The sequence below is a fragment of the Pan paniscus genome, chromosome 20, assembly GCF_029289425.2.
Source record: "Pan paniscus chromosome 20, NHGRI_mPanPan1-v2.0_pri, whole genome shotgun sequence".
NCBI classification, from domain to species: Eukaryota; Metazoa; Chordata; class Mammalia; order Primates; family Hominidae; genus Pan; species Pan paniscus.
In genome coordinates, this window is record NC_073269.2 from 19,076,190 (window position 1) to 19,103,469 (window position 27,280).

Consider the following 27,280-nt stretch of genomic DNA (forward strand, 5'->3'; position numbering starts at 1 on the left):
CAGAGGTTGTCAGGCACAGCAGGTTTATTTTTATTTTTGAGACAGAGTCTCACTCTGTTGCCAGGCTGGAGTGCAGTGGCGTGACCTCGGCTCACTGCAACCTCTGCCTCCCAGTCCCGAGTACCTGGGACTACAGGCGCCCACCACTACAACTGGCTAATTTTTTTTTCTTTTTTTTTTTTTTTAGTAGAGACGGGGTTTTGCCATGTTGGCCAGGCTGGTTTTGAATTCCTGACCTCAGGTGATCCGCCCGCCTTGGCCTCCAAAGTGTTGGGATTACAGGCGTGAGCCACCGCGTCCAGTCAGGCACAGTGGGTTTAGGTTGTGTGTAGTGAAGGGGAGAGTAAAAGACACAGAAGGACTGGTCATATTTGACTCTCATTGTATGCGGGATTCGATTTCAAATCAGAGCATGAGGTCAAATCACATATAGTTAAAATTATCTACTCTTTTTTTTTTTTTTTTTTTTTGAGACGTGGTGTTGCTCTGTCACCCAGGCTGGAGTGGAGTGTGATCTTGGTTCACTGCAACCTCTGCCTTTTGGGGTTCAAGCAATTCTCCTGCCTCAGCCTCTTGAATAACTGGGATTACAGGCGTGCACCACCACGTTCAGCTAATTTTTGTAGTTTTAGTAGAGTTTTGCCATGTTGGCCAGGCTGGTCTCGAACTCCTGGCCTCAAGCGATCTGCCCACCTCGGCCTCCCAAAGTGTTGGGAATACAGGCATGAGCCACTGTGCCTGGCTACAATTATCTACTCTTAAAAGTCCCCATGCTTGCCCACAGTGCATCTCTCAGAAAGTCTAGTAGATTCATTTCATCCTCCAGTGTGAGAACAGATTACCTCTTCTTCAGCTGGGCACCAGAGGAAATACTGATCTTAGGTTTTTGGAGCCATGCTGAATTAAAACCTTAGCATCACACAGTGAAACTGAACCCGCTGAGGGAATGGCAGATTCACAGTTTCCATCATTCTTTTTTTTCTTTTTAATATATTTCTTTATCCTTATTGAAGAGCTTCCATCGCCCTTCACTCTCATCTTGTGGTCACTTTGGGTCTTGTACTGAATTCAGCTCTCATTCTTTAACAGAAATTTACATATCGCCTGTGTGCCAGATGCTGTGCTAGGCTCAGATCAAGAACCCTTGCATTTTCAGATCTTACATTCTAGCCAAGAGGCAAATAATAAACAGATAAGCAAAACGTAATTGCTAGCCAGTAGTACTATGAAGACAGAGCAAGGCACAGACTAGGAAGTTCTGGAGTGGCTTGGGAAGGCCTTCTGGGAAATAGGATTTCATTTTCATAAACTCTGCAGGAGAGGAAGTCAACTCTGTGGATATGGGGATGGGGGAGGGGGCCCAAGCCAGCAGCGAGAACAGCCGGTGCAAAGGCCCTGAGGCAGGCAAGAGGGTGCCTGCATGTTTGAGTCCAGCGAGTGGAGGGAAGGTAGGGAGGATGCCAGGGGGTGAGGTTGGAGGGCCTGTAGGCCATTGTGTTGACCTTGACCTGTGCTTTGGGTGAGATAGGAGAGCATTGGAGACTTTTGAGCTGAGGAGGGACAAAATCTGTTTACCAAGATCACTCTGGTTTCTGTGTTGAGAAAAACCTGAAGAGGGACAAACGAGCTATAATATTTAGGGGACTGTTGTAGTGGCTCTGGTGAAACATGGGTGAGAACTAATTAATTCTGGATATTTAGAAGTTAGAGCCACCATTGCATTTACTGTCAAATTAGATGTGGGGTATCAAACAAGATGAGTTCAAGAGAAGCTCCAAGGTCTTTAGCTTGAATCAAGGTATGGATGGACTCACTTTTAGTTGAGGTGAGGAAGCCTCAAAGCCTCACGTGGGAAGAACTACAGTGGTGGCAGTGGTAGAGATGGGGGTGGGAGAGGCCAGGGTCTCAGTTTAGGTCAGGTTAGTTTGAGATCCTACCAGATACCAGGAAGAGAGATGGGGTAGGTAGGTGAATATATGTAAATCTGGAGCTCAGGTAGGAGTTCAGGCTGGAGAGCTACGTTTGGGGGTGATCAGTGTATAGGTAGCGTTTCTTTCTCTCTCTTTCCTTTTCTTTTCTTTCTTTTTCTTCTTTCCTTCCTTTCTCTTTCTTTCTTCCTTTCTCTTTTCCTTTCTCTTCTCTTCTCTTTCTTTTCTTTCTTCTGATGGAGTCTCACTCTGTCGCCCAGGCTGGAGTGCAGTGGTGCGATCTCAGCTCACTGCAACCTCCGCCTCCTGGGTTCCAGCAATTCTCCTGCCTCAGCCTCCTGAGCAGCTGGGACTACAGGCGCTCGCCACCATGCCCAGCTAATTTTTGTATTTTTAGTAGAGACGGGGTTTCACCTTGTTGGCCAGGCTGGTCTCGAACTCCTGACCTCGTGATCTGCCTGCCTCGGCCTCCCAAAGTGCTGGGATTACAGGCATGAGCCACTGCACCCACCCGGAGGCATTTCAAACCATGAGATGGGGTGAAACCTTCCAGGGAGTGAGAGAAAAGGTCTAAGGACTGAGCCCCTGGGTTCCCCATCATTAGGAGGTCAGATGAGAAGGAGCCAGCCATGAAGACTGGGAAGGAGTGGCTGTGGGGAGGTGGGTGGTGTCCTAGACACAGGTATCTTTTTAAGGCAGAGGGGCCCGGAAAAGGATCCTTGTAGTTTGAGTAGTTATCTCTCTCTCTGAGCACGGGCAGTTCGTTGGTGAACTGACAATGTGAAATACACATGATGCAATTCCACCGTGTGTCAAGTTTGAAAGCGCTCCCTGCCAGTAGCGTGTGGGAGTGTAGGAATGGCAATTGTAATGAGACATCACAGTGTAAAATTCCTGAGCTCTGCTCTAGTACAGCCTGGGGACAGACGTCTGGGCCAAGAAGGGCTTCTGTGAGACAGCATGGAACAGTGGCCTGGTCAGAGAGACTTGGGCATGCATCTGAGGGCTGTAAGCCTCAGTTTCCCCATCTGTAAAATGGAACTCTAATCGCTGTCTCCATCTGGGAGGATTTTGTGAGGATTCAGAGAAACTGCACATCAAATGCTCCACCAGGCCCAGGAACTTACCAAGGTCTCATAAATGTGAATGATTCTATAATTGCCAGGCCTCTGCCAGGGGTTCTGAATGCTCGAGTGCAGACCAGAGCCCATGGGGACGCCCCTGTGCAGATCTGCTCAACCATTTCTTTCTTTCTTTTTTGAGACAGAATTTCACTCTATAGCCCAGGCTGGAGTGCAGTGGTACGATCTTGGCTCACTGCAACCTCTGCCTCCCAGCCGGGTTCAAGCAATTCTCCTGCCTTAGCCTCCCAAGTAGCTGGGACCACAGGTGCTTGCCACCACGCCCAGCTAATTTTGTCTTTTTAGTAGAGATGGGGTTTCACCATGTTGACTAGGCTAGTCTCAAACTCCTGGCCTCAAGTGATCCACCCGCCTCGGCCTCCCAAAATGCTGGGATTACAGGCCTGAGCCGCGGCGCCCAGCTATTCACCCATTTCTTACTCCCCCACTCAAGAAGTCACACCACTCTTGTCATTCCAAGAAATCTTAATTTCTTTATTGTTTGACTTTTTGACTCAACAATTTTTTTAAAACTTTTTGTTTTTTTCTGAAACGTTCTTGTTGTTATGAGCCTTTTGTTTTGTTCTCGTTAAATGCACTCGACCCAAAATTGGTTTGGCATATCGAAAAGGAGACCAAGGAGGGAGGGGCTGGGGCGTGGGCGGTGGGGAGGAGGCCCGAATGGACAGAAAGTTGAGGATAAGAGAAGAGGAACATAGAGACAGCCAGAAAGACATGGGGAAAGAGTGTTGGAGACAGAGAAAGGGGAAGGCAAGGGAAAGCCAAAAGAAACCAAAATCCAGAGAAAAAGAATTAACAAGATTTAGGAGCAAACGAGTTCAGGAGCCTAAGGAAGGGAGTAGGAGAGGAAACCAAGACCCTTCTCTGTACCGTCCCAGCTGGGGTGGGGGCGTCAAGGCACCAGGTCTGGTTAGGTTAGGGGGACACCTGGGCTCTGGGGGCGGCTTTGCACTGGACTGCAGTGATGTCCAGCCCCAGCAGGGGGCCCTGCCACACAGCTCTGAGGCCTGGAAGCCACCCGGCGATGCCGGCTGGAACAGGACCCGATACACCCTCTCTCCCTTTGATTGTCCGAGTCTGGAGAGATACAAGGAAGGCTGGGCAGGGAGGAAGTTGGCCTCCCTGTGTGCCTCAGCCCCCTGGAACTCTCCCGGCCCTCCTCCTGGTGTCGGGGGCAGCCACAGGCTGGGCTGCTTCCCGGGACAGGCCAGCTCCTCGCCTGCTCATGCCTCCTGCCCGCTCTTCACAGACCTCTGACCACCCCTCCACACAACAGAGCTCCCAGCCTAGTGCAGTCCGGGAAGGGCCATGGAACTGTCCCTTGCCCTCCTCAGAGTCATCTGGCAAGACTGTCCCTGGCCTCACTTCTCCTCCCCATCTAGACTTCACCCATGGTCTTCTGGTGTAATGGGTTAGGCCTTTCTACCAGAAAAAGCCAGAGTTGGAACCCAACCCCACCTCTTCCCCACACCTGTTCCCTTACACGGGACAAACCACCATCTTTGGTCTGACCCCTTCTCCCCTAACTGATGGGGACAAGCCAGCCCCAGCTCCCCGGGAGAAGGGAGGGGCTTTCTAGCAGCAAAAAGGGTCCCTCCAGCCACCTACCTGTCCCCTTCCCCCCAGTTCCTTCCTAGAGCCCCTCCCCCTTAACCCAACAAAGTTCATGGCAGCAGCAGGCTGAGACCCGAAGATGTTTGAAAACTCATGGCACTTGTGAGAAAAGGAGGAGGGGCAGAGAGATGGGGAGAGGTCAGAGCAGAGGTGGAGGGGCCACCTCTGGGGAAACGGCAATGCAGGGGCTGGGCTAGGGTGGCCTGGGGCTATGCTGCCCCTAGCGTTGAGGGAAGGGGGCTGGGGAGGCTGGGCTGACAGGCTGGAGAGGAGGGGGCCGGGACAGGTGCTCAGGAGACATCCCGAGCCTGGAGCTTCCAGGGTCTGGGATTTGGGGTCAAGCCCCCCCAGAACATGGGTGTCCTGACCCCAGCCCTGGCACCTGGCTTCGTCTTCCCTGCGGGAAGGTGGAGGGTAGGGAAGGTGATCTCTCACCTTTGCCCCTCCCCATCCCCCAGACAGACCGCCTTGCCGTTCCCAGCACCCTCCTCAGCCATACCCATGCCCTCCACAACCCCAGTGCCTCCCCATTTTCCTTCTGCCATCAACCTCTCTAGGTGGGAAATCAGCCCCATCTTCCCCGGCGAGAGTCCCCAGAGCAATATACAAGAAGCAGGAACTCAAAGGGACAGCGCAGCCATCTTGACAAAGCATCTTTGGGCGTGAAGAGGTCTCCCCCGGGCCAGTGGGGAGGGAAGGGGGAGACAGGCCTCTGGTCCTGGGGCAGGCAGTGAGGTACACGCCCCAGAAGGGCTGATGATGCCGGGCAGGCGGAGCAGGAAAGGAGGGGACAGAAATGGGTGCCAGGAAGGAAATGGGTTCTTTGTTTCGCTGTTGCATCTAGATTTTGTTTTCTGTCTCTGGATTGTAAAAAGCTGCTCTGGCGGCCCGCCCGCCCCGGCGGGGACTGGGGATGCACGTACACGGAGAAGTCCTGGCTGCCAGGCCAGCAGCGCCGCTCTGCTCCGGAGAAAGCCCGGGCTGGCCCGGGCCGCAGGCTCCCGGTGGCTTCAAGTGATGAGATTTTTTTTCTTTTCTTTTCTTTTTTTTTTTTGTCTTTTTTTTTTCTTTTCCATTTCGTTGAAATATTTACAGCAATGGGGAAGGAGGAGGAGAGAGGAAGGAGTAAGAGGGCCCCCCAGGGAAAGATCCAAGCCCAGGACCCACTCCCCAGGGAGATCCAGACCCAAAATCTGCTCCCCAGATAGCCGAGCCCACAGGACTGGGAACTGCCCAAATATGGCCACCCCTGTGGGCTGGGGGCCCTGCGGGGAGTTGTGCTTCATCAGGAGTCGCCCCAAGGGAGGGGGTCATTGGGTGCACTGGGAGGCAGAGGGGGCAGGTTTGCTTGCGGGGCAGGGACCAAGAGCAAGGGGAAAGGAGCTTCAGAGAAAGTTCAACCTTTAAACCACCAGCCACCACCGCCCAGTCCCCCTGCCCTGCGGCCTTTTCCCAGTCTCCAGGGAGCAGGGAATTACAGCGCAGGAGGAACCTGTCCATCTGTCCTGCCTCACTGCTCCCTCTGGGTGCAGCCGGCAGCATTTCTGGCTGCGGAGAGGAGCAGCTAACAGGTTCGATCCAGTGGGGGCCTTTGGCAACCTCAGAAGCTGCCCCTCCCTGCCCAGGGAAACTAAAGCCCTCATTTCCCTTCACAGGGTAGAAGGGTGGGAGAGGGGAGAGTCTGGAAGTGGGCTGCACCCTTCCAAGTTCTCCCTCCTCACTCCCCTGGGGTCCTCTGGGCTCCTCCTCACTACACTTCCCCCAAATAGAGCTGGTGCGTGTGGCTGGTGGGAAACCCTGTCTGTGAACCCTGGCACCTCAGGCCCCCAGGTCAGAGTCCCCTGAGGGGACTGTAGGGCCCATGGCTGAGGGGCACCTGGAGAGAGTGGCCCACCAGCCACTGCCTCCATCTGTCTCCCTCTCCCACCAGAGCCCTGCCCAGGGTTCCCTCCCTGGCCTGGGCCACCAGCCCCTGGTCCATGAGGTGCCCTCAGAGACTGGTGACCAGCTGCATCTGCCCGTCCCCATCGGGCCCTGGCCCCTCAAGGCCTGGGGCTGCCAGGTAGCCCTCGTGGCTAGGACGCCGCACCTGGTAGTAGCCCTGCAGGGGATTCCGGGCCACCAGGGCTGGCGGGCGCGAGGTGTAGTAGATTTCGGGGGGGCCGGGGGGTGCGGGAGGGGGTGGGGGCAGGGCCTCACTGGGCCCCTCAGGGCTGCTGTCCGGGTAGGAGGGTGAGTCCCGCAGGTTGGCCCCGCTGGCATAGAGGGAGTCCCGGCCAGGAGGGGAGGAGAGGGGCCGGCTGGTGGCGCCGTCCTCGGCCGTGCAGCTCTCCGACTCGTCCAGATCGCTCTGGTACAGCACCGACTGGGCCCGGGGCAGCAGCAGAGGCTCCTCCAGGGCCTTATAGAGAAGTTCAATCTCGGCCCGGTCAGCACCCCCGGGCCCGCCCGCCTCTTCCTCGCCCCCGCCCCCTGGCACAGGTGGCACAGGGGGCTCAGGCGGTGGAGGGCCCTTGGCCGCGCTGCTGCTCCCCCGCAGGTTGTTGTGCACCAGCTCTGAGATGATCATCTTCTCAAAGGCCGCCGCGTCGGCTAGGTTCCGGCCTCGGGGCGGCTCAGGGCCCCCATCCCCGGGAGGGAAATCCCCACTTCGCAAGGAGTAACTGTTATTGAAGTTGCCGTTCAGGGGCAGGGTGTCCATGCCACAGGCTTCCCGGCCTCCCAAGGGGTGCTCTGCAGGGCAGAAAGGGGCTGGTCAGGTGGAAGAGGGGCCCTGGATGCACTAGGGGGCAGTGAGGGGGTGCGGTCCATGTGGAGAAGTGGGCTCGATTCCTGCTGGTTTTCCGTAGGCTTCCCCCTGCCCCCTGGATCTCTGGTCTCACATTCCCTTTCTCCCTCACTGGCACCAGACACACCAGCCCAGCAGCGTATTGATGAAAGGTGGGGGACAAGGACCAGTTCCCCCAGGATCTCATCCCCAGCTGGAGGTTCAGAATCTCAGCAGTGTGAGGAGGCCTGGGCGACAGGATCGCTTTCCTGTGCTCAGACCCTCAGCACTTAACAGCCCAAACTCAATGAACACCATCCATTATCCTCCATTCGGCTGCCAGAGGCTGTGTGTCGGGGGGTGGGGAAATGTGGGCATGGGGAGGCATCCCGAGTTCTCCTCCTTAAGTGAGGCCGTCTGAGAAGGCCACTGTCTGTCCCTCTCCCAGCCTCAGAAACATCCCCAGGGAAGAGTCACACTTACTGGGTTCCCGGTAGCTCCCTGCAGGTGGCAGCCAGAAGAGAGAAGAGAAAAGGCAAGGATGAGCTCGAAATGCAAGTCCAGGCTCCAGTTCTGGGGCACAGAACATCCCATGCAGAGGTCCCTTGGGACACAAACCCTCCATTTCCCAACCTGGGATGTTTCCCCCGTGCTCTCACCTGGGGAGTTGAAGACAGGGGGCGAGGAGGGATTGAAGCCCACTGACTCGGCGATGAGGGTGTTGTAGGGACTGGTGCCCCCACGGGGCTGCAGCACGGGGTTGGTCAGCAGGTGGTTCCCCATGGTACCTGGCCAAAGGATCAGAGGTCACAAGGCAGCCGGGAGCCTCCAGAGACTGAAGCCAGAGGCAGAGGGATGCCTTCTCACCTCGGTTCAGGGTGGGGGTGCTGTTGATGTCACCCGCCATGAAGGAGGACTCCGTCTGTTTCCTCACAGTGTCATTCCACATCCTCCGAATTCGGCTCTAGGAACACAACCCAAATGTGAGGGGATCCTTGGGCCACCCACCCTCTGGCGTCTTTCTGAGACTGCTCACCTGATCATCACGATCAGAAACCTAGGCCAAGCCACTCCCCACCTCTCAGGCTCCAGGTTCCAACACTCAGCCCCAGGGAGTCCTGTCTGGCCCGATACCTGGGTCCCTGTGTAGTAGCGGGTGTTGCTTCGCATGGCTGAGGTCTTGAGGGATCCGTGAGTGCCCCCGGGTGGGGAGCGGATGCAGCAGTAGGAGTGACGCAGGCACTTGCTGTACTCCTTGTGCACCTGGGAGGTGAGGAGGACAGTCAGCTGGCTGGGACACTGGCCTCCTCTGTGATCCAGTCTCCCACAGGGCTGGTCACAAGACAGGCAGCCTTGGGAGGCCGGAGACCGAGCTTCCAATGACTGTGTTCCCCTGTTCAGCGACTTGCAGGCCACGGAAACCTTGATGTCCCCTGTCTCCCAACAGCCAGCCGATCAGGTTTCACTCTCTTCTTACTCAGGCCCATCCTCTTCTCCACCTCCTCTGACAGTTTTTCATTCATTCATAAAATCAACAGAGCATTATTGAGCATCCGCTATGTGCCAGGCACAATTTAGGCCTCAGGGAAGGTATGGAACACAACAGACACAAATCCCTACCTCTGAGAGCTTATATTTCAGTAGACAGAGACAGAACATAGATGAAAATATAAATATGCAAGCTGTTGGATGCTGTTAGGTGCTGCGGAGAAAACTATGGCCAGAAAGGGGGTTAGGCAGTGCTGACTTGGGAGCAGGTTGTGATTTTTCTTTTCTTTTTTTTTTTTTTTGAGATGGAATCTTGCACTGTCACTCGGGCTGGAGTGCAATGGTGCAATCTTGGCTCACTGCAACCTCCACCTCCCTGGTTCACACGATTCTCCTGCCACAGCCTCCCGAGTAGCTGGGATTACAGGCGCACACCACCACACCTGGCTAATTTTTTTTTTTTTTTTTTTTTGTATTTTTAGTAGAGACGGGGTTTCACCATGTTGGCCAGACTGGTTGTGATTTTAAATAGATCAGAGGAGGCCAGGCACGGTGGCTCACACCTGTAATCCCAGCACTTTGGAAGGCAGAGGTGGGTGGATCACCTGAGGTCAGGAGTTCGAGACCAGCCTGGGCAACATGGTGAAACCCCACCTCTACTAAAAATACAAAAATTAGCTGGTCGTGGCAGTGGGCGTTTGTAATCCCAGCTAGTTGGCAGGAGAATTGCTTGAAGCTGGGGGGGTGGAGGTTGCAGTGAGCCGAGATCGCGCCATTGCACTCTAGCCTGGGGACAGAACTAGAGTGTCTCAAAAATAATAGTGATAATAAAAAAAAAACCTAAAAAAATAAATAGATCAGAGGAGGCCTCATTTAAGCCAAGGTAAGAACGGGGGCTGCACCCTGAGGGTCCACATCTAGGTGTCTGAGAGCAGAGGTTGGAGGGAGGGGAGCCGAGGGGCCCAGATCAGACCATAGGGGCCTGGGGTCCCCTGAAAGGACATTGCTGTCACTGCGTGTGAGGTGGGGGCTGTGAAAACACTGCCTTTGACCGTGTGTCCAAGGAGGGGCCAGGACAGTGTTGGACAGAGCAGGGACACAGGCCACCTCCTCCCTTGAAACCAGGATTCTCATGATCACTGCCTCTGCCATCCCCTGCCTTAAGCCTTACCTGCCTCACCACTCCCCAAGTCCAACAGCAGTCTCCATGGCCTGCACTGCTGCCAGGACTGACTCTACAAATGCCTCCCCTCCGTCTCCCCAGCTTCAGTCCTGAGGGTGCTGCCAGTACCCCACTCCCTGCCCATGTTCCCCAGCTACTGTTGTCCCCTTTGGTTTTTTTAAATAGAGACGGGGTCTCTGTTGCCCAGGCTGGTCTTGAATTTCTGGGCTTAAGCAATCCTCCTGCCTCAGCCTCCGAAAGTGCTGGGATTACAGGCATGAGCCACGGCACCCAGCCCTTTGTATGTGTGGTTTTTTTGTTTGTTTGTTTGTTTTGGAGACAGAGTTTTGCTCTGTTGCCCAGGCTGGAGTGCAGTGGCGCAATCTTGGCTCACTGCAACCTCTGCCTTCGGGGTTCAAGCAATTCTCCTGCCTCAGCCCCTCAGCCTCCCAAGTAGCTGGGACTACAGGCGCCCACCACCACACCAGGCTAATTTTTATATTTTTTAAGTAGAGACGGGGTTTCACCATGTTGGCCAGGCTGGTCTGGAACTCCTGACCTCAGGTGATCCGCCCGCCTCAGCCTCCTAAAGTGCTGGGATTACAGGCGTGAGCCACCGTGTCCGGACTGTATGTTTTTTTAAGATTCAGATTTTAACACATTTATTTTAAAAAGATCCTTTCTATCACCACAAAATTCACAATTCTTTCCAGAACTATGAATGTAGGCAGTGCTCCCTCAGGGTGGCTCCCAAAGTCCTCCCTCTCCCAGGCCTGACTCGTGGCCCTCATGGTGGTGAGGGTTCCCCATTACCAAATCTGTTCTGCTCTCACTCCTCTAAGCTGCTGTATCTTGTTTTCCAGAACCCTCTTCACCCGTGGTTAAACCCTCCCTAACCCTGAGCTCGTGCTCCCCTCCCGGTGGACGCAGACCTGACCATAGAAGCCCTGCAGCACTCACTGGGGGCTTGAGGGAGCCCCTGAATCCCCTCCACCCTCGCCGCCTTCTCCTGGGTACCCAGGAAACATCTCCAAGGGAGGCTGTGACCCAGGACCCCGCCTCGACCTCACCTTCTTCTGTAAGGCGCAGTGAAAGACGAAGATGAAGACCCCCTGGAAGGCGTTGAAGGTGGTGAAGAGATAGGCCATGACCACCGACTCCTTGTTGATGAACAGGAGGCCGAAAGCCCAGGTGAGGCCCAGCAGGAACAGCAGTGCGATGGCCCCCAGCGCCCAGGATCTGGGAGTGGGGCGACAGGGGAGTCAAAGTACCCGCCGGAGGGGACGGCCTCAGCCCAGGCCTCCCCTGCAGCCTACAAGGGGGGCCCTTGGGTGGGCCTGGGCACTGTCTGCAAAGCCCTGAGCGGGCCGAGTGGGCCTTGGGGGCAGTGGCCTGCCCAGGACACCTCCACCCGAGCCTGGGCCTGAGGGAAAGGTACTGGGTCAGGGGTCAGGGTATTGTGAACATCAGTTATTCCTCTGCCAACTTCATTGTTTCTGCTAAATTTCCAGACCACTTAGGCTATATTTGCTGCCTATTTCTCTTTAAGTTGCCCTTAAACAGACTCACCTTTTGAATTTAGCCTCAGCCTACATACCGATGCCCCTAAAACCACAGGTTGGACGTGCTAATGATACGCTATCTAAGACCCATTAAGTAGGTACATAGTGAACACAATAAAACACCCCTGTTGGTACTTAAAATTGCAATGTGTGTCACCAGAGGTGACAGCACTACCTTTTAGGACACCCTGGAAGAGGTGGGCCCAGTGCGGGGCGGGGGTGGGTGATGGGGCAGGGGGCAGGCAGGGGCGAGGCTCACTTAATGTTGTCCAGGCGGCTGGAGTCGGGCTTGAGCACAGATGAGCTTCGGATCATCTTGTGCAGGGTCACCATGAGGAACACCAGGTTGACCTGGGGGCGGGACAAGGGACAGGCTGGGCTGAGAGTGGCCCTGCCTCCCTCAGTGAGCACTGAGGCTAGGGCCCAGCCTGGCGAAGTCTCAGCTGTGGCCCTCGCCTCTGCTGGGAGAACCCTGTACCTGCCCCTGAGGTGCCCGCTGTGCAGCGGTGAGCTGATTGGCATGACCGGCAATTTAATGCCACTCCTGGCTGCTGGGAGGACAAGGCCCATGGCCTGACACACAGTAGGGGCTCAAATCACAGCCCCCCAGGCGAGCAGCCCTCAGCACTGGAGCTCCATGGACCCAGCACACTTTCATCCTCTCAGCCGGTGGCTCAGTTCCGATGTGTGGAGAGAGAGTGTGTGTGTGTGGGGTGGGGGGCGGGGGCAGGGGCTGGGGTCAAGGCCAGCCTGGATGAAGGAAGATGTGGTGCTAGGGGTGTCACCTCCCAACTCACCACGATAACGAAGGAGACTGGCCCGATGAAACTCCAGATGAAGTAATTGTCCACTCGGAGCCAGCAGCTGTAAAGGAAACAGGGCCGGGGGTATAGAGAGAAGCCGAGGAGCCATTCCCAGCGACTCATGAAGGCCTAGGACTCTGCAGGCTGCAGCCTCTGGGATCAGGAGGAGGAAGGGACTACCGCCCTGAGGGTCCTGGTCCAAGGGGTGCCGCCCAGCAGGGAACCAGGCGGGAGGGTGCAGGGCTGGGAGGTGGAAACTCACGCCTTCTCGGTGCCGTAGCTGCGGTAGTCAATGGCAGCCGCGATGCCTACCACCAGGGCCGGGAAGCAGTAGCCACCCAGGTAGTAGTACTTGGTGCGGGAATACTCGCTCTCAAACACCTCCACTAGTAGCAGGTAGAGGTGCACGCCCTCCAGGCACAGCCAGGAGAAGGCAGCCAGGAAGAAATAGTGCAGCAGGCCGGCGAAGATGGGGCAGGCAATCTGCGGGGAGCACTGAGGGTGAGGGGCTGCTGCCTGGACAGGTGTCCCCCTTCTTCTCCCGGCCCCCAGGCGCTGGCCGTCACCTGCCCTAGAGTCCCAGCCCACCTCATACTGAGTCTTGTCGATCCCGACCAGGAAGAGCAGCTCAGCCAGGAAGAGGTTGATGCACAGGTTCTTGTGGATGGTGTTGCGGTCGGTCTGCAGCCCCCGCAGGAAGCAGAAGGTGGAGATGCAGATGGCCAAGCAGACCAGGGAGATCACGATGCCCACCCAGGTGATGACCGACAGCAGCAGCTCGTTGATGCGGCCCTGGTACTGGGGACAGGAACAGGGGGCACGCTCAGGGCCTTTGGTTTTGCACGCTGGGCTCAGCCAGGTGCCAGCCACAGACAGGGCCCTGGGCAAGGCCATGGGCCGTGAGGACCTCTGGTGCTGCCAACCTGGCAGCCCTCACCCCTCTGCACACAGCAATGCGCTCACTTCCTCATGCTCTGGAAGGCTTGTGGAGAGATGACCAACGTAACACCAACTTGCTTCTCCAGAGTGCCTTGGGAGACGGTGGGACCATGGCCATAGAGGACCAGACGCATGGCCTCATGTCCCAGGCAAGACCAGGAGCCCCCCACACCCATGGGGCTAGCCTCCCCTGGTACTGCCCGTGATCTCTCTAGGATGCCATGCAAAGCCAGGCCAGCAATCGGGCCTGCCTGGAGGAGCAGAGCGCCAGCCAGCTTACGATCTCACGGTGAGCCATGAGCACAGCGAAGTTGGTGAGGTGGCTGCAGGCACACGTGGTATGGGTCTTGTTGGACTCCACCAGGCGGCAGCCTTGGGTCGACCAGTAGCCCAGCATGGAACGCTCCGAGTAGTTCCAGAAGGAGCAGTTAGCATTGAAGTGGTTCTTGTCCTGTTGTGTGGTGGCACCAGGGTGTCAGAACTAGAGTCAGAACCGGGGAGTCCCATTCCGACCCCCCACACCTGGCTACAGGGATGGTACCAAGTATCAAAGAAGTGCCTGGGGTCTGGGGCTCCAGTTGACATTCTGAGAGCTCTGGGGACAAATGGCCCAAGCTACTAAAGTGGAAGAACCCATAACTTGTTCTGGAGGTGAGCACATGGAGGGGCAGGTACACAGCCTGGGAACACAGAGGGTACAGGGACCCCCATGGAGGGAGGGGGACGGCTCAGCTCACCTCCAGGTGGGCCACGGTGAAGATGACAGGGTCCATGAGGAAGACGCGGCTGGACTCCTTGTTGATGGATGCTGCGATGACCTGTGAGTTCACCACTAGAGAGGCGCCCCCAGGGCCACCCGGGCCTGCTTCGCCGGCCAGCTTCACTGTGGCATTCTCCGTGGACAGGAAGAGGCCCAGGTTGTTGTAGAGGATGAAGACAACTTTGACCACCCCTGGTGAGAACAGGCACGTTTGGATGTGTCAGCATCCTCAGCTGGCGCACCTCCATCCAGGCCCCTGGCTTCCCAGCTCAGCCAGCTCCTCAGCCCTTGGCCACGCTGGCCACTGGGACCTCTGAAGCCAGTCCATAGCCCAGGCAGGTGGGGGTCAGGGAGCCCTGTCCACAAGACCACTGCTCAGCTGAAGGCAGTTCTAAACAGCAGGGCAGTGTGCCAGGACACACAAGCTGGGCCTCTGACCCACCCATTCTCACTGTGTGACCTTGGGCAAGCCCCTGACCTCTCTGAGCCTTCATCTCAATGGCCCCATCCTCTCTGAGCTGTGAGGCCCAGGAGCCAGCTTTGCAACTGTAAGGCTCACCCTTAGGGCTCTGCAGCACTTCAGGGCCCATGAATCCCCTCAAATTTTACACTAGCATGAGAAAAGGTCAGCACCGCTGCCCTCTACAAATGGCACAGAGACGCTGGCACAGAGCTGGGGGGTGGGGGTGGGGCTGCTTCCCCACCCGAGGCCCCGCCGGGGACACTGACCATTGCGGCTGTTCTGCTTGATGGTTTTGGCAGACAGCTGGATGGAGTTCTTTCTCGGGTACTCCTCCTGGGGGAACACCAGCTCCTGCACCTGGCCCTCTGTGTTCAGGACTGTGACCTCCAGGACTGTGGGGACAGGGGAAGGCAAGGCATACACAGTTGGGGTCTGTTCCCAGTCCAGGGGCTCAGGCTGCAGAACGAGACTCTGGCAAGATGCCCAAGGGTCGGGTAGCCCCGCTGTGGCCTCCAGGCCAGAACCCCGTGGTTTAAGGTTCGTATCTGAGTTTGCCCTGGGTGACTGTGGCACTCACCCACGTTCTCCTTGGCAGCCAGGAAGCGGGCAGGCTCCCTGACGTTGTCGGCCAGCAGGAAGGCGCCCTCCTCCAGGACGTCGAGGAGCATGGTGGCCGTGTGCACCTGCTCCGTGGCATTCATGTCCTTCCAGGACTCCAGAGCTTCTGGCCGGAGCAGATTGTCCACTGTCTCCACCACGGCCTGCACAGGCAGAGGGCATGGTGCTGTGAGCCCCCCAACACCCTCTAATTCCTTGGGGTGGGCTCTGCATGCCCTCTTCTCAACCTCCACCCCTAATCCCCCCATCAGCTGGAGCCCACGGTCCTTACACTGGGACCCCCTGGGTCTCACCTTGATATAATCCTTACAAGTTCTCTCTCGCTTGTGCATCTAGAAAGAGATGGAGGTTATGTCAGGCCAGGCCTCTGCGTGCCGGTTCCCTTACCCTAATACTGTCACATCTGGATAGCTCTCTCGTCTGCGGTTACCACTGACCTAGGGCTGGGCTATCAGCAAGACATTCCTCAGGGATCCCCAACCCCCAGGACCATCCGGGGCAGCACAGGAGTGAGACCCAGCAGTCCTTGGCGGAGAGGGGGGGTCCTTCCTCTCTGAGGAAAGGAGTGGAGGTGGCAGCCTGGCTGGGAGGTACCAGGTCAGGTACTTCCCAAGCCCCTGGGGGCAGGCGCCCTCCCCATACCAGGTCAGCGCCACCGCCAGGCCCCACCTTGTTGTAGTTCTTGCCGGCTGACTCGCGCTCGATGGGCCGCAGGGCCTGCAGCTGGGCATCCAGGATGTCCAGCAGCTGCTCCATCAGCTTCACGGAGGAGGAGACGTCCCCCGCATAGATGGAGCCCCGGGTGTGTCGGGCCAGCTCGCTGGCGATGTTGGCCGCGTTCTCCCCACTCTTGATCTGCATGAGGTGGGGGCGGGGAGGGGGAATCCCAGGACTGTCAGGGACCATCCTGCCCTCCCCGGCTTCCCTGGCCTGTGCAGCCTCTCCTATCTCTCTCTCTGCTTCCCCATCGCCATCTGCCCCTTCCCACCCCATCTGTCCCTGCTCCCTTTGTAGGCCAGGGAGGTGACCCCACAGTCCTGCCTTCCAGACCTGCCAGCCCATGTCTCCCCAGCTGCTCCACGACCCCCGCTGGGCCCTGGGCCCTGGGCCCGAGCACATGTGCCTGCCTGCGAGGGGTGGTGGCTGGTACCTTCTGGGCCACCTGGTTGACCCAGGGAGAGGTGCAGTTGCTGAGGTCAGGGCCCCGGGGGTTCCAGAGCCCCAAGGCTGGTAGACACTGGAAGGAGGCAATTCCTGCAGGGACAGACAGACAGGAACAGACAAGGGAGCCAAAGGGAAGAAGAGAAGGATGGGACAGAGAGGGGGAAAGGAGATGACAGAGAGTGGGGGACGAGCGGGCGAAGAGGGAGGTGAGGGAAACACGGAGAAACAGACATGAAGCGGGCTGGACAGTCGAAAGAGGCGCCACTCACTTCCCCTGAGCTCTCCCTCCTGCCCCCTTCTGTCTTTGCCTCCAGAGTTAGAACCTTCCAGCAAGGCCCATCTTGAACGCCCCCTCTCCACGAAGCACCTGCCAACCCTCCCCTCAGATCTCCAGGACACGCAGCCCTGCCCTTTTTGCACTTCAGCTGGCCATCCATGTGAAGCTGACTGTGCCTGGGGCTGTGACAGGTCAGCCTGAGGCCGGGAGCCAGGTCACCTCCTGCGGACTCCCTGCAGGTTCTGCAGGTGGGGCCAGGGGCACTGAGTGGCTCCTGTGCCCTGAGAGCTCTGCTGGTCACTGGGGATGACCCCTGCCCTCAGAAAACCTCTGCTCCGCAGTAGAGACCCCCACCCACACATGCATCTGTGCTAAGCTGCTGGGGGCATGGCCCCCATCCCTCCCCTGGCTGCAGCCTCTGTACTCACCTCGAGTCCCCTTGGGGCAGGGCCTCTCCACCAGCATGCCCTGCTGGGTGGCCGGCCACTGGACCCGCCGTACCTCTCGGGGCTCGCAGAAGAGCTCAGGGGACACGTGTAGATTCGGGGCTGGGGGCCGCCGGGTGCTGGGGACTGGGGCTGTGGCTGGAGGCAGATCAGGTCCCAGCTGGTTGATGGCACCCACTGGGTGCGTGGTGAGGGGTGCCCGGCGGAGCGGGGTGGTGGCTGCGGGCGAGGCTGTGCTGGTGAGGGGCGTGGGCCTGGCTGTGGTGGTCGTGCTGAGGGGTGGGGAAGTGGCTGGGCCTGGAGAGGGGATACGAGACAGGGTCATCCCCATGCTCAGGGCCATGCCACAGCGTGCTTGGACAGGGGGTCCCAGGCCATCTTAGCATCTTCCTCATCTACTGAAGTGGAAACACGTGCCGGGCCCCGCTGGGTCTACGAGTTGATCTCCCCTGGCCTCTCTGTGCCCACCAAAGTCCCTTATGCCCATGGGACCATATAAAGTAGCAAAGAGTGGTAAAAATCCACGATGTGTACCATAAGGTCTGAGAGAACGGTCAGGGGAGAGGCAGGGACGGAGGTGTCTGGGGGACAGGAACCCTCCCAGGTTGAGCCCCTGAGGGCAGGAGCCCTCCCCAATCCAGGTCAGCCCTGCCACCAGGTGGGGGCTGAATACCACCGCCCCCCATCCTCGTTCTAGCTGACTTTGGCTTATGTAACCTGGCTATGCTCCTTCCTTCTGGGGGCCTCAACTCCCCCTTTTGCAAACAAGATGGGGTTAGATCGGGCTCCCTGGAGCCCTGGGGTGGCACAGAGCTAGCAGGGCAGCTAGGGGGGGCAAAAGAAGACTGCAGAGTTGCCCTCAGCCCGGTCAGCATCAGCAGCTCAGCTCTTTTGTGGATACTGGACTTCCACCCAGGATTTTGGTGGATCCAAGGGTTCCTGGAGTAAAGGTGCCCAAGCCCCTGGGAGAGGCACTGCAGTTCAGTGGTTGGGAGGCTGGGTTCAAATCCTCAAATAACTTAATCCCCTACCCACACAGAGCCTCAGTGTCCTCATCTGTAAAACAGGACAGTAAGGATCCCTGTGTCATAGACCGTGAGGAGATGAGTTAATGACTGTGAAGTGCTTAGAACAGCGTCTGTCACATGCTGTGAATTTCCTTTACCTCCCGATCCCCAAGAGCTCACAGGATGGGGCTCCCCACCCTGGGACCCAGGGGTGGGTGGGGGTGGAGGGGACAAAGGCAAGCAGGCTCCATGCCTGGAAGTGAGTCGTCCTCACCAGCACTGGGGTCGGGCGGCCCGAACTCCAGGCTGTAGCGCACCACGAAATAGTTGTTCCAGACGTACAGCTGGTTGTCGCGAGGGTTGTAGTCAACAGAGGAGATGAACTGGTAGGGGTTGGGGAAGGTGAGGCTGACAGGCTCCTCGCGGTTGGCATTGGTGTTGAAGGCATAGTCCACGCGGTTGCCAGCCGCCTCGCTGTCATCATCCACGTACACGGAGCGCAGCACGTACAGGACCCCACACACCATGAAGGCGTTGGATGCCGAGCGCTTGTCGTAACCCGTCTCCCACGTGCCCTCAAAGCGCAGTGTGTAGGGGTTCAGCTGGCTCACCACCAGCCGCCCGTTGTTGCCCTCAGTGGCGTAGATGACCCACAGCCCGTTCTCGTCCACCGCCAGGTCAATGTCGGTCTTTCCACCCCAGCGGTAGGGCGAGGTGTCGTGGTAGTTGGCGGTATTGATGACCGTCTCCCCGCTCTTGATGCGCGTCCGTAGGTCATACTTGACGATGTTGCGCGTGCGCTCCTTGTTGTAGAAGACGGCACCATCGTAGACCACAAAGCCTGTGCCATCCACGCGGTTGGGCAGGCGGTAGGTGGTGGTGTGGCGGGCGGCCACGTAGTCCTCCCATGAGGCATACTCAGTCAGTGTGTCCGTGCGGTAGGGGATCCAGGGCATCACGTAGATGCGGTCACCCGCCTGCAGCGGGTCCTTGCACCATGCGCCAGACTGGTGCTCCGACTCGTGTGTCGAGGTGGGCTCCAGCACCTTCTGCAGGGTCCCTGGGCACACGAAGACTGGGCAGAGTGGGCGGGAGGGGAGGAGGTAGGAGAGAAGGGGCAGAGGCGAGAGGGAGGAGAGAGAGAGAGAGAGGGGGGAGACAGGCAAGTTGGTCACGCTGCTGGTGGGGAGCCAGGTTGTCCCCTCCTGCTGCTGCAGTCACGGTTGCTTGGTAGGGCTGGTGATGGGAAGGGGGTTTCCGGGCTGGGACCCGACCCCCTCCCCACGCCCTGCCCAGCTGCCCCTCTCCCTGGAAATGTGAACCCTGAAGGCCATTAAGAGCGGGGTTAGTGAGGGGAAGTGGTGCCCCTCTTCCCTTCCCTGGCTGCTAGAGACCCCACAGGCTGGGGAGGAGTTTGGCAAGAGCCCTCCCAGAGGTGGTCCTGTGTGATTTAAGTGGGGGCAGAATCTCCCCCCTACAGTCACTCCTGACTTTGACGGTCCAGGGACTCAGCACCCGGCCCCTTCTCCCTCTTCTCTGCCACTTAGGGAAGAGCTAGGGTCCAGGATCCCATCCTTCACCAACCACACCCGGACAGATTTTTTTTTTTTTTAACTCCTCTTTCTTCCTCCTGCAAAAATTGCAAGGTAGAGTGATGTTTCCATACCCACTGTGGGTGTCAGGAGTGTCTCCCTATTCTAGGCTGGGGGAAGGATAGGGGTTTCAACTCTCTCCCCAGGTTCCTGATGCAGCCTGCTCCCCACCCCCCACCCGGTACCCACGAAGTCGGTAGCCGAGGAAGGGATTCCCAGAGGCAGCTCCCAGGCTAGGACGGGGAATGAAAGAGTCTGGCCCCTCCTGGAGGGCACCCAGCCCTGCCCCCAGCCGGCAGGGTCTCTCATGGGGTCTGGCTCAGCAGCAGACAGTGGCACTGTGCACAGGGGTGGGGGTGGGGACATGGAGAGGGACAGGGCTCCCGGGAGAGTTGGGGAGGGAGAGGAGAGCTGTGCAGAGGGAAGAGAGACAAGGGCGTATGGGGCTTGGCGAGGTCCTGGCTCCGTGGGAGGCTGCGCTGCAAACCACCTGGGAAGAAAGGGTTAGTGCTGGCGGAGGAGAGAGGGGTGAGCAGAGAATTCACTCCAAGGCCCAGGCCCGACTGAGGGTCCCTCAGGGGGGCAGTCCCAGGTCCAGCTCGGAGGGGGCAGGGGAGGGAACCAGGCGCTAGGATAAAGACCCAGCCCGCCCCAGCCAGGCCCCCCACCTCCCCTGGCCCGGACCCCGATTTACCTGCGACCATCCCCGGCTTGGGAAGAGGGACCAAGGCAGCGCTGATGTCAGAAAGGTGGGGGGCCCCGCCCCACCCCCCCAATCCCTGAAAAGGAGGAAAACCTCAACTGCATCTCGTTGGCCACTGCTGGCCGGCCCACCCTTGCCCAGTCACGTCCCAGCGCCACCTACTCCTAGCCTCCCCTTGACTGATCCGGGGGTCAGTGTGGCCAGACCCCCCACCTCCTCCCAGAGTGCGCCCCTCCATCCAGGATGGCCGGGCCTCCCTCACCTCCTGGCTGGCAGAACCCACACATAGGCCAGGGCGAGGGCACAGGGCGAGGGTGGAGGGTTTGCAGTGAATTCTCTGCTCTTGCTTGGCATGTCACCAAAGCAGCTGCCCCCGAGGGGATTGGGGGGCTGGGACCTGGCACCGGCTTGGGGGGCAGCCCCAGTGGCAAGAGGGGCTTGGGCTAGTCCTCATTCCCCACCTCCAGCAGGCTTGGGAGGGAGGGGGACAGGCAGCACTCCCTTCACAGCATGGGAACAATGTGGCTCAGGGGCCCCCTGGCACAAAGCAGCCAGGATGTAGTTTTTGTAGAGGGAGAGGAGCCTGGGACATAGAGCTGGGCAGGAGCCAAAACGACCCTGGCTTGGGCCCTGGGGACTGGCCATCCCCCTGTCCCTGATGCCCTGAGGGGTCGGCCTGCCCACTCTGTCCAGCACACTGGCCTCTGCCCAAGCCGGTCCCCACCCCCACCAGGTGTGTGGCATCTGAGGGGACGTGTTTGTGTGAAGGGGACGGTGGGAGGCCTCAGAGCCTAACCTGCTCAGAGGGTGTCAGGGGGGAAAAATGTGGTTAGAGGTCAACCCAGGGGAAGGGGGAGAAGATGAGGAAGGGTCTGTCTGGGGCCTTGGACAGCAAGGACCCTTCACCAGCACCAAACTCCCAATCCCTCCTCTTCCCTCCCTTGCCCCGTCACCCCACCCGCCCTGCCCTGGCCCTCGAAGAGAAAAGCTCCAGTGGTGCCGCATCCAAACCAGTGGGCCTGCAAGAAGAGTGGCTGGTGCTGGGAGGGAGAGAGACTCCAGGAGAAAAAGAGGAGAGTGGAGGGGTGTGGTGAGGGGGCGGACCTGGGGCCAGCAGCCCAGGCCTCTCTGAGATGGGGGAGAGGGGAAGACGGGGAGGGGAGCAGCTCAGAGGGACCCTGCCCCACCGCCTTCGGAAGGGATGCTCCACAGACCACTGTAATTTCAAGGCAACAGGGATCCCTAAAGGCCATGTCCTCCAGCCCTGCCCGCTGCTGCCGGCCTCAGATGGGTAAATTTCCCAAAACTTTCTGGAGAGGAAATGGTCATCCCTAACATCTCACCCTAGAAGCCCCTCAGCAGCAGCACCTCTGCTCCCCCCAATAACAGCCAGTAATGGCCAGCCCCATCCACTAGGGAGTTCTCTGCCAGAAATTACGGAGTCTGTGGAAGTCCCCAGACTGTGCCCCCGCCGCCCGCCGCCCATCTCCCTGGTCCTCTAACCACAACAGCCCAGAAGAAACCCTGACTGCAGCTTTGCAAGTGTGAAAGAAACAGAGAACACGCTCCCCCACCCTTCGCTCCCCCCAACCACGAGGCCCGCCCCCGCCCCCTCGCCCTCATTTTTTTCATTTTTTGGCAGGCTGCCCCCTCCCAGGGCTGGGGACAGCTGACACCCCTCCCCAGGGCTGGGCCCCCAGCTGGTCAGAGATGGGGATCAGGTTGGGGGTGGGGAGGACTGGTGCTCCATGCTCCAAAACAGCTCTGGGCCTTGGAAACATCAAACCAGAAGGAACTTAAGCCACCAGGAGCCCGAGACATAGGAGAATCTGCTCCCCAAAAGGAAAACAATGGTGTCCCCTCCAGCCCGCCTCCCCTGAACCAGAAACATGTTATAAAAGGTACAGGGGAAGGAGGAAGAGAGAGGGGAGAGACAGACAGAGAGAGAGAGAGAGAGAGAGAAAGAGAGAGAGAAAGAGAGAGAGAGAGAGAGACAGCTCACCCGGTGCCCCAGTGGGGGAGCCGGGGAAGGGAGTCCCTCCCTCCCCACCCGCCCTGGATGCTTATACACTTCTCCTGAAGGAGGCAAAAGAAGTATGAGAAAAGGCCAGGTCCCCCGAAAGGGCCAGGGACCAGGAAGGAGGGACAGAGAGAGACAGAAACAGCGAGAGAGAGAAAATCCTGCCCCAGCTCAGAGAGGAGCTTCCGTGGGTATCTGGAGGGTGGAGATGCCCGTGGCCGCACCAGGGCTGGTCCCACTGGGAGGACAACCCAGGGTGGGGGATACCGACCGGACCAAGTGTGGGTGGGGGAGAGAAGAAGGGGCCGGGGGGAGGGCAGGTCACATAAGTATGGTACAGGTAGAACAAAGTGTGAGTTAGGGGTTAGCATTGGTAACAGTGCGTTTACCTTTCTGCTCCACTTCTACTTTAAGCATCGGAAGAGAGAGAGAAAACAAATTGAAAAAAAAAATGTGCAAGAAAAAAAGAGAAAAAAAAAAAGAGATTAAATTGCTTTCGTTTCTTTTCTGGCAACACGCCCCCTTTTCCTTTCCTTCCTCGCTCCTGCTTCCCCAACCCCTTCCGTAGCATCAGCTCGGGCCCCCGCCCCCAGGTCCCTTCCTCTGGGGGTGGTCAGGTGGGGTGAGAGGGTGCTGGGGAGACAGTCAGAGGGACGAGGGGGACACACACAGGAGGGAGAAGACACAGAAAGACACAGGGGTGGTAGGGGGGTATAGGCAGGCAGACAGAGCCCTCAGGTGGGAGGGGGCACCCTTGGTGCAAGGAGGGGCAGGGAGTAGGGAGCCCCAGCTGGGAGGTGGGCTCCGGTCAGAGGGGGCACCAGGGAGTGGTGGGGTGGATAAGCCACTCGGCTCCCTTCCCACCCTGCCTGCTGCCCTCCTGCTAGAACCAGGGGCCCCAGGGGAAGGATTTCAGTGTCTCCCAGGGCCTGGGCCCACCCTCAGCCGAGAAACAGGCTGAACTCCTTCCCCTTTGTGCTGGCCTCACCCAGGTCCAGCTGACTTCCCCCAAGCCCTCACAACCCAGAAGAAGCAAACACAGAGAGAAGGTGGCAGAGCCAGACACAGAACGACAGGCAGACGGGCAGTTGCACCCGGGCCCCAGAGAGAGCCAGGGTTGGGGAGACGGAGGCAGAGAGGTGGCGGGGGTGGGGGACACAGACTGGGTGGGACAGCAAGTGGGGGCACAGACACGCTCCCAGGCTCCCCAGGGGCAAGTCTGAGGCTCGGCTTCTCTGCTCAACCCACCCAGGGCCCGGGGGCCCAGGAGCTGGGAGCTCCGCCCTGCCCACTGCCCTGCGGACGGGCGGCACCTAGGGGAGGAAGGGGCGCGGTTAGACTGTGCTCAGCTGCAAAGCAAATCCAGCATTAGTTGGGCTTGTCCAGTGTGTGGGAGGGTTCCCACACATCACGTGCCCCCTGCCACCCACCCCTGACCCACCCTCACCAGCACTGGGGTCACCCCCAGCCTCTGAAGCCCTGGGCCAGGTGGCTGCCCAGGCCGCTCCCCCTCTGCATCCCTGGCCCCTCAGGAACTTCTGACTGGAGGGACTGGCTCTCCTGGCCGCTCTCTGAAGGTTCCAGCAGGGAGCTCCGCAGGGGCAGCCTCTGCCTCCCTTCCCAGCGCCTCACCCAGGGCCTGGCACTCAGGAGATGCTCAGCGAACATTTTGGGGACAAGTGAGTGCCTGGCCTCCCTGTCCTCTAGCTACCTCCTGTCCCCGCTTTAACTCCAGCCTCCTTCCTCTGGAGCATCAGGAGTTAGCTCTGCCCCCAACATCCACCCCGTATGTGTGCACACACGTGTGCGCGTGTGTGTGTGTGCGTGTGTCTGCTGTCTCTCCAAGGGCTCAGGCTATCTCTCTTCCATCAGACAGGCAGCCACCCATCCTCTGAACTGTCCTGCCCTCTGTCCCTGGAGCCTGCCTGGTCTCTGTCGGTTGTGGCCCCTGGACCACGCTCAGGGCCTCGGCTCCAGGAGGTTTCTCAGCTCCTCTCCTCCCCTAGCTTCTTTCCTGCGGCTTGACCTGAGCCTCTCGTCTACTTGCTTTGGCTTCCACCTGGACCGAGGAGTTTTTCCTGCCCTTTATCTCACCTGCCTCGGGAGAAGTTGGGTTCATTATCCGTTGTTATTTTAATTTTGATTACCACAGCAATAATCGTAATTGACAAGAGGCATTACAAGGAGTTGCAACAAAAGCAACGACTACCAAGTGTCCAGCACTCACGAGGGGCCAGCAACTATGCTACGCACCTCACTGGCCGTCTTTTGAGAACCCTGTCTACAGATGGGAAAACTGAGGCACACTGAAGTGAGGCCACATGGCTGGCGAAAGCAGGCACCATTTCCTTTGCATCTACAGCTCGGGTGCACACAAGCTTGACACGCGTTGTCGCTACTCCTTGTGGCTTCCCAGGGAAGGCTTTTGACCCCTCTCCACCCCATCACAGATGAATAAACAGGCTCAGCTGGCTTAAAGGGCATTGATAATATTACTGAGCACATCCTGAACCAGGCATGGGTCTGGGCGCTGGGGCGGCGGGTGAAGACGAAGCCTCTGCCCTTGGGAAGTTTACACTCGGCACTCAAAACCCTGCCACCAGGAGCGACTTTGTGGCCGGCCCTGGGCCAAGCGCTTCTCACGTGTCATCTCACGGACTCACACCTCCTTCCGTAGTGGCCCAGAGAAATTAAATCATTTGCTCAAGGTTTCAGAGCCAGAAAACTCAAGAGCCCAGTCGAGCCTTGAACCTACACCCATCTGACGGCCCCCCTGTGCTGAGCTCGCTGCCTCCCACCCCCCTTCCCCGCTGTCCCAGCCGCGGGAGTCAGCCGTGTCCCCAGTGCTGTGGGGAGGCTTCAAGGAGCAGATGGGCGTCCCCCTCGGTGGTGGCTGAAGGCCTCGAGCGCTGAAAGGAAAGGACGAAGAGTAAAAGAAGAAAATTACGGAAGCACAGAAGGGATCCTGTTTCCCCAGCATCGAGTCACCTGTGAGGAGAAATCAAAGGCTGGCAGGGAAGGTTGGGGTGGGAGGGGAGAGGAGGGAGAGTTACAGGGCCTCTTGGTCCCCAAACCCGGCCCGCCACACTCAGACACTCTGATGGCCCTGCCTTCTCCCGACTCTTCCCGGAGGCCCTACCACCAGGTTGACTACATGGAACCCATTGTGGGAGGAGAAGGGAAGGGATAACGGGAAGGAGGGAGGGAGGAGAGAGGGCAGGAAAAAGGTGATGTCAAGGGTGGGGTGCTGAGGAGGAGAGACCCTGTCTTTGTCTGATCCCTTTGGCCAGGTGCAAGATGGCCAGGCTCCTGGCTCCCCAGATCACTTTCTTCAGGCTGCCTGGAGGCCACCCTCAGTCCAACATGGCGGCATTTCCTTTGCAGACAGGAAGTGCCACATGGTAATGGGGAGACCAGTGAGGAGCTATGAATCTGTTGAAAATGCCCCCCAGCCCTTCACCCTGAATGTGCCACCAGGCCTCAGAGGATGGTATCCCACTCTATGGGTGTAGAGTCCAGCTTCCATGATTGGGAAGAAGTGTGTGGGGAGTGAGGGTGCTGAGAGAAAGGTGTTGAGAGGGGCAGTGGGGTAAGTGAGAGGGAAGAGAAGGTAGATGAGAAGGGTCAGAAAAGGTCAGAAGGGTCAGAAAAGGAAGGGATGTGAGAAGAGGAGGGAGGCAGATGGGCGAGAAAAGCATAGAGGCCAAGGGAGAAGAGAGAGACGTAAGTGTGCCAGGCAGAGCACGGGACCATGGCCTGGCAGTGTGGAAATGAGTATAGGGTGCATGAAGAAGCAGGGTGAGTGGGCTGGGGTAAGGAGAGCTGGAGAAGGTGTCCCCACAGGAGGGGACAGAGTCTGTGAGGCGGGGGAGCAGGCACTGAGTGTGGACACTGGTGTCTGGGATTAGAGAATGTGTGTTGGAGAGAGCAGGCCCGGCTGTCCCCACTGTGCCCAGGCCCCATGCATGTGTGCACATGTGTGATGGGTCAAGGTGTCTCCTCCTCACTCACTCATGCGAGAAGGGCCCGCATCCGCACAAGGAACAAGATGACTCACTGTAGGGGACACAGTCGTACTGCACCTCCAGGTACTTGTAGGTCCCAGGACAGGGGTCAGGAAAGGCATCCGAGCCGGCGACCACCACGCACTGGGTGCGGTTGTTACACCTTCAGAGGAGAAACAGGGCATTGGGAAAGAAACACATAGACGGGGTGGCGGGGGTGGGGGTGCATGCTCCAGGGTCATGGTGTCATAGACACCCCCAAATTGGGAAGGGGCAGTGGAGCTGGAAACCAAGTGATATAGTTTGGATCTGTGTCCATACCCAAATCTCATGGTGAATTGTGATCTCCAATGTTGGAGGTGGGGCCTGGTGGGAGGTGATTGGATCATGGGGACAGTTTCTAATGAATGGTTTATCACCATCCCCTCCGTGCTGTTGAGATCTGGTTGTTTAAAAGTGTGTAGCACCTCCCCTGTTCTCTTTTCCTCCTACTCCAGCCATGTACGGCGTGCCTGCTTCCCCTTCACCTTCTGCTATGATTGTAAGTTTCCTGAGGCCTCCCCAGAAGCAGAAGCTACTATGCTTCCTGTACAGCCTGCAGAACTATGAGCCAATTAAACGTCTTTTCTTTATAAACTACCCAATCTCAGGTATTTCTTTATACCAGTATAAGAACGAACTAACACACCAAGCCCAGAGGACTTGTGTGGGCACTTTTTGTTTCCTGCCTGCTCTCTCTTTCCCACCAGGGTTCTTCTATTTTCAGCCCCAGCACAGCATCATCCTCAGGGCTGAGAAGGAGGAGTCACCCCCTAAACAGT

At 58.1% G+C, this 27,280-nt stretch overlaps 1 protein-coding gene and 1 pseudogene across 8 annotated transcripts in view; both read right to left on the minus strand.

Annotated features, from left to right (window-relative positions):
- Positions 1 to 3,523: 3,523 nt before the first annotated feature.
- Positions 3,524 to 5,259, minus strand: LOC106634074 (uncharacterized; annotated as a pseudogene).
- The window catches only part of ADGRL1 (adhesion G protein-coupled receptor L1), a 59,009-nt gene continuing 35,252 nt past the window's right edge, over positions 3,524 to 27,280 (minus strand). Inside the window, exons 4-24 of one of the 8 annotated variants that reach the window (XM_034945017.3) lie at positions 26,513 to 26,622; positions 22,845 to 22,859; positions 18,415 to 19,215; positions 17,116 to 17,430; positions 16,397 to 16,500; positions 15,916 to 16,101; positions 15,540 to 15,578; positions 15,206 to 15,389; positions 14,895 to 15,020; positions 14,143 to 14,357; positions 13,686 to 13,856; positions 13,055 to 13,264; positions 12,729 to 12,949; positions 12,461 to 12,527; positions 11,923 to 12,014; positions 11,172 to 11,340; positions 8,586 to 8,714; positions 8,319 to 8,415; positions 8,111 to 8,239; positions 7,935 to 7,952; positions 3,524 to 7,417 (exon numbers count right to left, since the gene is read on the minus strand). In XM_034945017.3, the coding sequence (XP_034800908.1) occupies positions 6,675 to 7,417; positions 7,935 to 7,952; positions 8,111 to 8,239; positions 8,319 to 8,415; positions 8,586 to 8,714; positions 11,172 to 11,340; positions 11,923 to 12,014; positions 12,461 to 12,527; positions 12,729 to 12,949; positions 13,055 to 13,264; positions 13,686 to 13,856; positions 14,143 to 14,357; positions 14,895 to 15,020; positions 15,206 to 15,389; positions 15,540 to 15,578; positions 15,916 to 16,101; positions 16,397 to 16,500; positions 17,116 to 17,430; positions 18,415 to 19,215; positions 22,845 to 22,859; positions 26,513 to 26,622 (4,141 nt within the window). In that variant the 3' untranslated portion in view covers positions 3,524 to 6,674. Of the gene's footprint in view, positions 7,418 to 7,934; positions 8,025 to 8,110; positions 8,240 to 8,318; positions 8,416 to 8,585; positions 8,715 to 11,171; positions 11,341 to 11,922; positions 12,015 to 12,460; positions 12,528 to 12,728; positions 12,950 to 13,054; positions 13,265 to 13,685; positions 13,857 to 14,142; positions 14,358 to 14,894; positions 15,021 to 15,205; positions 15,390 to 15,539; positions 15,579 to 15,915; positions 16,102 to 16,396; positions 16,501 to 17,115; positions 17,431 to 18,393; positions 19,216 to 22,844; positions 22,863 to 26,512; positions 26,623 to 27,280 lie in introns of all 8 variants that reach the window. The other 7 variants (XM_034945014.3, XM_034945011.3, XM_034945013.3 and 4 more) reach the window with 7 other exon arrangements.